The sequence below is a fragment of the Lytechinus pictus genome, chromosome 1, assembly GCF_037042905.1.
Source record: "Lytechinus pictus isolate F3 Inbred chromosome 1, Lp3.0, whole genome shotgun sequence".
Taxonomy (NCBI): domain Eukaryota; kingdom Metazoa; phylum Echinodermata; class Echinoidea; order Temnopleuroida; family Toxopneustidae; genus Lytechinus; species Lytechinus pictus.
Genome location: NC_087245.1, coordinates 33,420,253 through 33,430,839, shown reverse-complemented (window position 1 = coordinate 33,430,839; position 10,587 = coordinate 33,420,253). Strand labels below are relative to the sequence as shown.

General features: G+C 34.8%; 1 protein-coding gene across 1 annotated transcript in view; it reads left to right on the top strand.

Moving 5' to 3' along the window:
• The first annotated feature begins 4,394 nt into the window (after window positions 1-4,394).
• The window catches only part of LOC129279931 (uncharacterized), a 9,957-nt gene continuing 3,764 nt past the window's right edge, over window positions 4,395-10,587 (top strand). The window contains exons 1-4 of the mRNA XM_064105579.1: window positions 4,395-4,540; window positions 6,874-6,918; window positions 9,617-9,667; window positions 10,051-10,205. Of these exons, the coding sequence (XP_063961649.1) occupies window positions 4,426-4,540; window positions 6,874-6,918; window positions 9,617-9,667; window positions 10,051-10,205 (366 nt within the window). The 5' untranslated portion in view covers window positions 4,395-4,425. The remainder of the gene's footprint in view (window positions 4,541-6,873; window positions 6,919-9,616; window positions 9,668-10,050; window positions 10,206-10,587) is intronic.

Sequence of the window (10,587 nt, the reverse complement as noted above, 5' to 3'; positions counted from 1 at the left end):
AGTACAGTGGTTCGTCCACTATCCACATGGTCTAATTGCCATTTCGTCCACTCACCATATCGTCTAATGGCCAGTTGGTCCAATAGTCATTTAGCCCATATACCATTTGGTCTAATTGGACAAAATGTTAGTTGGCAAAATGAATAAAAATAAAATGGATAGTAGACCAAATGCTCACAGACGAACCGGTGATTAGACGAAGTGATGATCGGACCAAATTGTTATTGGACCAAATAGTTGTTAAACGAAATGTTGGACGACGGAATGGCATTAGACTAAATGAAGGTATAGACCATGTGATGAGTGGACGAGATGGCAATAGACGAATTGGCTATTTACCGGCAAGATATCAAAGGGGTATACCGATAAAACGATTTCTCAATTCATTCGCTTTTCAATGGGCCTAATGTAATAATTTGTTATACTTTTGTCGAATAACTATCATTAAAACATACAGTATATAAAGCAAAACGCTGTTAAAACAATACTTTTTAGAGTGACAGACTTAAACTGTGTGCTTAAATCTTAAACAGCGTTTTACGGTGTATAAAGATTATTTATGTTGTCTGGCATAATCGGGGGGGGGTTTCAAGGAGAAAAAAAATTGTGTTTAAATAAAAAAGGGGACAGGCAAAAATATTTCATCGCTCAAAAAGTGTCAAAATTTCCCTTAAAATCGGACAAGCACAAGAAAGGAGTAAAGCTCTTTCCTTCATCATTTTTTGGGGGGGGGGCGGGGGAAGGAACCGTGAATACAACCAAACCCACCACGCCTTAATTTCTTACGTTATCTTGAAATATTATAAATTGTGAAAAATCTCTTTTTACAACTTTCATTTTATTGACATTTTGGAATTATAGCAACGGTAACTATAAAGCATCAACTGCCTAAAGGTGAAACAATTTTTTCACATTTAATGTTTTTATTTTCCTTTTCAAAATGCATTCATAATATTTAAGGGGCGGCCCCCTCCCACTTTTTGAAGCACTGAAAGAGTGCGGCAAGAAAAATGCCCCCTCACGAACTTGTGCTGTGCCCCTTTCACCTGAGAAGAACCCGATTTATGTGTGAGCAAATGCCCCATTGCCTTCTTGTAAGTGCCCTTTCTCGAATCAGTGCCCCTTTTTACCCAATAAAGGTGCCCCTCACAAACGTGTTCTGTGCCCCTTTTACCTGAAATAGGACCAGTTTTTGTTAATGAGTACCCCTTTGAAAAAAGTAAACAATATTCTCATTTTATGTTACTGCAAAAATAATCCTCGTGCCTTAAAGTCAAGTTAGTGGAGTAGATTAGCAGAGGCGTGGAGATAGATGGGGGTTGGGAGCTTTTGCCCCTCCCCAAATTTTTCACGACCGAGAAAAAAAAAGAGAAAAGGAAAGAGAGAAGGGTGAAATATGATATTATTTTCTTAATATTGTCAAAATCTATCACAAAATTGGATTTTCGTTAAAAGATGTCAACATTTGTGCTCGCTCGCAACTTCTTATAAATTTACGTGATACTACATATCTAGCCCCCTAAAAAGTTTGGCCCATTACGCCACTGAAGACAAGTCATTCTTTCTTTGTTTTAAGAAAGTGACCTTTTCGAAAGAAAATTGCCCTTTCTTCCCTGTGCCCCCCCCCCCCCCACTTTCAACTTCGCTCCGCCGCCCCTGCAGAATATCATATTGTTTGTCTTTCTCTTCTAATTACATGCGATTAATTATGCTTGCCACTTAACCCTGATTATCAATGATCTTATAAGTTGATATTATTCTTGATACAGAATCATGATATAGGTCTGGACCCCGTCTTACAAAGAGTTGCGATTGATCCAATCAACCTTACCACAACTATGGAAAGCCAGCAACGTCAACTTCTAAACTACATGTTTGTTCAAAATATTTTCTAGATTATGATGCATATTCATACATTCATTGGTTTCTTGACAATCCAGTATGCTTCTTTTTGTTTACAAAGGACATTTTGCAAATTTCCTGTAGAAAAAATTATGGCACTGATGGATTTCCAGGATCAATCATAACTCTTTGTAAGACGGGGCCCTGTTCTTATTATGACGTGACTCTGCCCCCTCTTGAGAGATTTCAATGTTGATATATGATTTTGTTTATCATATCAGCGGTCGTTGACATATTTCGTCATTGTTTAATTTCTTTGATTAAAATTTGCTCACTGTTTTGGCCGACAAAAAATGATGGGTCTTTCTGCGTCATCATTTGAAGTTGAAATAAATATAAGTCCTAATTCAAAAAGTAAATAAACAACCTTTGTGTATGCAGCATACGGTTATTTTCCTTTTCGTTGTCCGATTTGTTTCAAATTCTTTACCAATCTGCTTTTCTATTTGTTTTATTTCTCCCTTCATGCATAATAATTCTTTGTCCCATGCAGTGCCCTCATGTTAGCTAAACTGCGAAAGTTCGTTCAATTAACAATATTGAACATAACATTGTTTCACTAATTTATTGGAGTGGTCTGGTTGCTAATCATAAAGACCCCTAATTCGTAAAGTTTTTTTGGGGATAGTTACTGTTCAAAGTTTTATACACACTGTTCGAAAATTTTTACTTTAAAAGACAAAAATTTATTCATGCAGCAGAGTCTCGAGAACACCTGTAATCTTACATGTTGTATGAAATTAGAGAAAATTGGTATTTGGTGTATGTAACCTTACAAATTTTTCGTAATAAATCTGTTTCCCCCTTTTTAAAACTGACCTGTTCTGTAAAACTGTAGAAAAATTGTAAAAAGTATTTACTGTTATAACAATTTACAGAATGATTTGGTTATTTCTTTCGGTAAAATCTGTTGTTTTTTTCTTCTGTAAAATCTTTTTTTCTAACAGTGCAACGCTGCTTCCAATGTGAACCTTAGAGTATAGTGGTTCAAACGGTTTAATCTTAAACAAAAAAGTTCCATTTTGAATGGTTGATTCTGAATAAATTAAGCATGGCTGTTTAAACTGTTAAACAATACTGTAAGGATCATAGTAAACAAAGCATATACAATTTTCAATGACGTTTTTATTGGGTACAACAAATTTTGAGAGTGCATTTATAATGACACGGTATTGCTTTGCAATTTTTTTGGGGGGTGGGGGTGGTTCAATGAATAGTGTGATCCTAATAGATCGTAGCCAAGGAGTTCAATTGGGAGGTTTGGGGTGCGAACGTGGCTAACAAATTTGACAAGCCCCCCAAAAAAAAAATCAAAAAGAAATTTCATCAGTCTAAACACTGTTTTCTATTTCGACTCCGATAAATTTGACAAGAAGACCCCCCCCCCTAAAAAAAAAGGTCATCAGCAAAAACTGTTGGTCATTTTCCCCAGAAAATTTTGACAAGCTTTTCTTGCTCCCCCCCCCCCCCCCCCTTCTGGCAACGGGCTTGATTGCTATTCATATTTTCCGAGTTTCGTTATTTCGCAATTGGCATGTCAATAAACTTATTTAGATTATTTCATTATCGGGAATAACTCAAGATGGCAGTGTTTAACAGCAAAAGGTGCTTATTTTATCCACATCTTTATGTTTTTAACTTGATTATCATGACAAGTCATGGTTGACATGGTCACCATTTCAGTGTTTATATAGATGTAAGTCCGACAATTTTCATTACTTTCGGTTCTAAAATTACAATCTTCATTCGCAAGAGGTTTTATTTCATGTAATCTTTTCCTATATTTAGCTTCATCAATGTTGAAAAATGACGGGGAATTTGCAACGCTGTAGGGATATGTCAACGTCTATTCAGATTCCTGTGATAAATAAGACAGTTTTCAACTTATATTTAATGATTAAAAACAAAGTTTAATGCTATTTCTAATTTATATAACGTGAGTCATATTCGCCGTGCGCCACTTTGGTTTGGGCGACCCTCCGCGGGTGTTTACATCTAAAACCCCATTTCTGACGAAAAAAAACGATTACTTGGTATCCTAATTTGAAGTTAGACATATGAGTGAAACAAGTTTGTATAGAAATTTCCAGCCGAGATGAGTTCAATATATTTTATTGTTACAACTACAGGCATTATACTGCGAGTAGAAATGTGAGTAAACTTTGCCTGTAATATATCATTGCTATGAAGCCAGAAAAAATGGCCCGAGATCAGTTCCCTGAAGTAAACCTTGCAACTGAAATACTTTTATCATAAAAATACTTTCAAAACGTGGTAATGCATTTTATTTTCCGTCATGTCAGTTTGTTCACAAAAAAAGAAGAAGAAAGCTGCGGAATATTAATGTTAGCCAATACTTTTTAAAAATCTAGGCTATACATTGATCATTTCTTTATAATCTACCATTCATTAAATCGTTATGGATTGTTTTTCATTCGTGTACTAAAAGTTACCAGAGGACGTCATAACAATTCTTATGATACAAAGATCACGTGGTTTGGTTCTATCGTTCATCTTACATGTATGGATGGATATACGCTGAAAGGCAATGGGATCATTCAATGTGTGCCAGGAGGATCGCAATTCTATCTGATATGGAACGATTCCATTCCAACATGTGAGGAGATTACAGGTAATAGTAAAAAAAAATTGTTATTGTAGTAACCTTGAAAAATATTATTCAGAAATTTATACGAATAAAACGTGTATGATGATTACAAATCCTATTTCCTGCTTCGGTGCGTTTTACAGTGTGCTATGATATATACTATTTCAATGTTTTGGTGTTCGATAAGTTGTTCATTAATCAGTTATCTTTTTTTTCTTTTTACCTCTTTTCGCATTATATGAAAAAGGGTAATTAATACGATCTTTTGTTCAACAAAACATCGTATTATTGGAAGGAATGGTGTATACCCCAGGCGCGGATCCAAGGGGGGGGGGGGCGAGCCGGCCCCGCCCCCCATTTTTGGCAACCAAAAAAGTGTCCTTTTTAACTTGAGAGAAACGCTGAAAAACAGGAAAAAAGTACGAAGGGGGTATTATATCAATTTACGGCCTCGTAACGGCCGGCCCGATCCCCATAGGCCTACTCGCTTTGGCACCGCATTGGTTCACATGTACGCAAACCAGCTATACCCGGCAACCGCGCGCCCATCAATGAAAGACAGTCTCCTGCACATGGATTTCCTGCACTCAATTAACGGCCGAGTAGCTCTGCATATAGGAGGATTAACCTAAAGTAGGCCGTAAGGCGATATTTAAAACAAAATCCTAAAAATGTCCAGTTTTCGGGCCTTAATATCAATATATTTCGCGCTCTCATTAATATCAAATTTAAAAATAAGATAACAGATTCATGAATTCCTAGGAATGAAATTGTCCCCTTTTTTCAGAATGGAATATCAACAAGTTTCATCTCGCGTTCGGAAAGAGGAATAGAAAGATATAAATCACTTTCATATGATGACAAAATGTCCTTACCATGCCCCAGTGCTATAGGTCTATAATAATGATTTTTTAGAATCGGCTAGATCGCGCTCGCATCATTGGTTACATGCGATCCATATAAAATCCACTTCACAATTTTCCTACACAGTGCTTGAAATAGTGCTTAAATTGACTTTTTTCAGATTCAGCTCTCGCATTATCGATTTTGATAATAAAAGAAATATATTTAGAATGCCCAGATTCTAGGTCTAAATCAAATCGTGCTTAAATTATCCAGTTTCATATCAGAATTAAAAAAAAATCTTCTCACCCGTCGCGTTCGCACTAATAATGTAGGAAGATCCCCATTTACTCACCCTCTTCAAGATTTACATAACATGAATATAGAGAGTCCCGTTTTTAGGTCTAAATCTCTTTTTTTACACTCGCGCTTCGCGCTCGCATTAATTGTTTAGTTATATACCTATCCTGTTCATGATTACAAAAAGTGCTTAGAAAGTCAAATTTTTAGGTCAGAATTTCAACAATTTTCATCTCGCGCTTCGCGCTCGCATTATTTGATTAAATATGTATCGTTTTAACTGCAAACAGTCAGTAACAGCTCTTTTTCGATCAGGCAGAACGTATAGGCTTATTACAAATTTCTGCTCGCATTTCGCGCTCGCAGTAATTATTTAGTTACATACACATCTTGTTCACGATCACAAACATTGCTCAGAATATTAATTTTTCAGGACAAAATACATGAAATTTCCAATTTCGCGCTCGCACTATTCGATTAGGGCTTATATAATATTATTATTTATTTATGTTATGTAAGAATAAAGCTAAAAAGTGAATGTTAGGACTACCCCTTCAAAGAAACAAATGTTCATTTTTCAGGACAAAATACATGAAATTTCCAAAAAAATAGCTCGCGCTTCGCGCTCGCAATATTCGATTAGGGCTTACATGATATTATTTATTTCTGTTTTGTAAGAATAAAGCTAAGAAGTGACTGTTAGGACTACCCCTTCAAAGAAACAAATAAAAATCAACTTTGAGAAACCGATCGGGAAAAATATGGGGGAAATTTTTCGCCCCCTGCCCCCCTCCTATTGGCGAAAGCTGGATCCAAACCTGTACGCAAAAGAATCTTGGCAACCCCAAATGAACAACATCTTAAACATAAAACGATGGATTGCAATCATAACAGGCATAGGATTGTACTGACTAAGCTACAGGGAGAAACGGTGTAATTTCTGTTTTATTATAAATTCACTTTCCATTTTTATATCGACAGTTATAAAAGGCCTATGATATGGGGATGCACCACTCAAAAAGCTTCATTCCTTCTCTGATTATGTGTGTGTGTTGTTTTCATAATGATACAAAATATTAAATCATTTAAAAATCCAGATAGCAACTTTGCAAAGGCCCCTTTATTTGGATAAACTTTTCTTCTTTTTTTCATAATTACAGCCAAAAGGGCCCTTTATTTGGATAAACTTTTCTTCTTCTTTTTCATAATTACATTCAAAGATGAATCGACCATCGTTTCTGATGTCATCACGGAGCAGTTTGGAGGTAATATGTATTTACATCTATATGGATAATATCTATGGATAACTTCCAGAATTCCCTCTTCATGTTCATGATCATTTTGTCCATGTTAATCATGATGGGCCTGTTGAGAGGTCGGAAGTGTGCGTGGGTCTATACGAGTGTTTTTATTTCATAGCACCCTTAATCACAACACAGACATGATAAACCAGAGCTTATAAATTACTTTCATGTAATTTCATTTCTTTGAATCATTCATTTATGTTTTATAAGCAAATCACCAATATATAAAGTTGATTGCGTCAACCAAACAACAAATATTTCTTGATCGGAAATAATGTAGTTAATTTGGATAAAGAAATGTATACGTCAAGACAAATACATTATTGTATAGCACACAAAACATCTATCTTCGGATGGAGTTATATTTTTAGATGGATGCCCAAAACATGCTGATAATTAAAGTTATTCTTATTGATGGTAAATATATTTAATCCATTCTTCTTTATTTTAAAGGGGTAAGACATCTGTCATGGTTTAGTTAATCTTAGCAAATTATTTTCTGGATTGATGCTGGATAATATGAGCTGGCTGTTTGGGTTACAGTTTTAGTTAAAGAATTAGTTAAAGGCGAACATTTTTTAGAAAAAAAATGATTCGCCTCAGTTGTACTTGTGGAGATCAGGAAAACTAATCAGCCTGTATACTTTTGAATATTTGGAATAACTCAAATTATTTGCATGCCTGTGCAAGCAATATGCGAATTAAATTATCATTTTTCTTTTTTTTTTCATTTTAAAAATATACCCCTTCTGTTTTAAAAATGTATTAATCTAATGAGTTTGCATATGGGATTGCAGTTTTTCAAGTAATCTACAGCACAAAATGATAATAAGTAATAACAGTTTTCAAGTAATTAGTAGCTTATAATAACAATCCTTCTCCTACATATATTACATGAATATCATATAATGATTTCATAGTAGATAATTTTTGTTTGAATTGAAATTTCGTTTAAGTACATTTTTTACTAAAATTCACACGAAACAGTAATACACATATTTATGTGAGTTATGTAATAAAAATCGTAGAAGAAATAATCAAATCCCCCCCCCCAAAAAAAATGAATCAATGATAATAGCCAACGAAGATACACCTATATACACGGTTTAGCGCCTTATACGCTTATTTCCTGTTTATTTGACTATATGTTCTGTTCATGATTGTGATTATGTTCATGATCTTATGATGAAAGTGAGAGTCGGTGGTATCACTCTGTTGTTCAAAGAGAGAGATGTCGAAATAGAACTCTTTAAACATCTTGAATGTTGAAGGGTGTACTGTACATATCAAAACCGAGTATTATGATGGGCTCTTAATCTTTTTGTCTGATTTGCTTTTTCTGTACTGTTGAGTCTATCAATGAAATAAATTGGGTGTTGGGTAAAGGGTTGTCATTTTTTTATAACCCTAGTTTAACAAATAGTTTAATGGGATCTATGGTAATGAATAATTGAGACTTTATGATACAGAAAGTTGCATGTGAGACCTCTTGTACACTGTTAATCTTATGGCACTGTGTAATCTTACATGCATTTGTGCAAAATTACAGGAAAATAGATATTTGGTGTATGTAACCTAACAAATTTATTGTAATAAAACTGTTTTCCCCCTTTTTAAAACAGACCTGTTCTATAAAATTCTATAAAAACTTGTATAAAATCTTTCCTGTTTTAACAATTTACAGAATTATTTGGTAACTGCTTTCTGTAAAATCTGTTTTTTTTTTCTTCTAACAGTGTATAGGTGCTTCAACAGCATTGAGAGTACGAAGCAGTATATGATAATGACAGGCTTCAGCGGTCCTTCCCAGAAAATATCGATTAATGAATAATCAATTGATAATTAATTATTGATAATTATAGGGATAGACCTAGCATGTTCCCAAACGCTGACGTATTGTGTCAGCACTTATGTCTATAATGACTATGAAATTTATATCATTATTATCATTAAATATATATATATATATATATATATAGTGATTATTTGATTTTGTAATCGGTATGGACGGCAACGATAATGGCAGATATCGTCCTGCAGGAAAATGGTAAAATGTGCCTCAGACAAAACATGAATACATTAACTCTAAAAAAATACTTTTTGTATTTTCATTATTTTTTTCCTCGGTAGAATGTTATGAATATCAAAGCAGTCTTTCTAAGCAGATTAATCATATTCCTTATAATATTTCGCATTTTGTGGAGCAGATGTGGATGTGAAATCAATGTTTCACATAGTGATAACGACTACCAAGGAGTACTGTGTCTGCTTGCGTGAGATTCGTATACTGTTATTTTGTAAAATTATTTTCACTTTCTAATACTTACATGGATATGTATGTTGTGGACATTGATTGAAATGAATGATCACGGATCATCAGACAGTATATCTACAATATGTATATTTCCTTGTTGCTGTTCTGCTGATGATATTTTACCAGTCCTATACATACCATGGACAAAATACTAAGACTGAGATTGCTCTTCCTGAAACGTATACCTTTGTAAATTTATAGTAGTGCCTATATATGCAGAATCGAAACAAAAATGATTATTTTTATTAGATTATACATCCACGCCTTATATAGAAAGTCTTGAGTAAAAGATGCATTTCGTCCCTTTTCTTCTCTTCTGAATCACTTATTTTCATTTTGATACAGATTTGGAATTGACGTCATCAGAAGATAAGGATATGACATCCACATCAAAAGGTAAAGAATTAATTTGCCTCTTATTTTAAGAAATGGTCCTCTTTCCATTTTGGGGTTGAATATTGACGACATAACTCTCCAAAAATTATTAGTGAAGATGTATTCAAATCAAGACATTTTTCTCACTTAACAAATCAAATAATCATAATAATAGAGAGTGCAGGTCGTAATGATTTCTCTTAACACTGAATGCAATATAACAATATTACTAAACAGATTCATTGAAGGACATATAAAATATTTGGGAACCAATCCATCCATCAAACCAACAAAAAGTGGGGGGACAGGAAAGCTTCACAAACAAATAATTTTCAAAGCTCTTCCAAAGCTGTCAGCATGTTCAGTGCTTCCTAAGTTAATAATGTTTTATTTCTCTCATGAAGTCGCTACACAGGAGTGCGTGCCACCGACAACGTCCACCCTCGTTTTCATGGGGACTACAGGTGGCTTGGCCATTCTTCTTCTTATCATAGCAATATCCTGGGTAGTCTATCGGATCCGAGGTCACATGTCTAATAAAGAGGTTCATGGAACGCAGGTAGGTGTCAAAACAATACCATAGTGCCGTGGTTTGTTCACTTGGCTCGTCGGGTTGGGGGTTCGAATCACCCCATAGGGGAGAGCGGGGCTAATCCGCCCCGGGCAAGTCCGCCCACTACTTGATTTTCCACTTTGCTGTGACTGGATGTATAGGTTTTGTTGATGTTGATGTAATGTTAACCTGCCCAAGGTAGCAACATACCTTGGCGAGAGGTCATCTGCTCGGAATTCCCAAAAATTACGGCGACTCGTCCATTTCGAGGCCATTTTGTAACAAAAAATCAAATTTCTTTTTTTTTAATAGACACTCATGAATGCAGTTATATTTATTTGTTAAAATGGTGTGACATTTGCTAACTGAAATATGCCTTTGATACTTC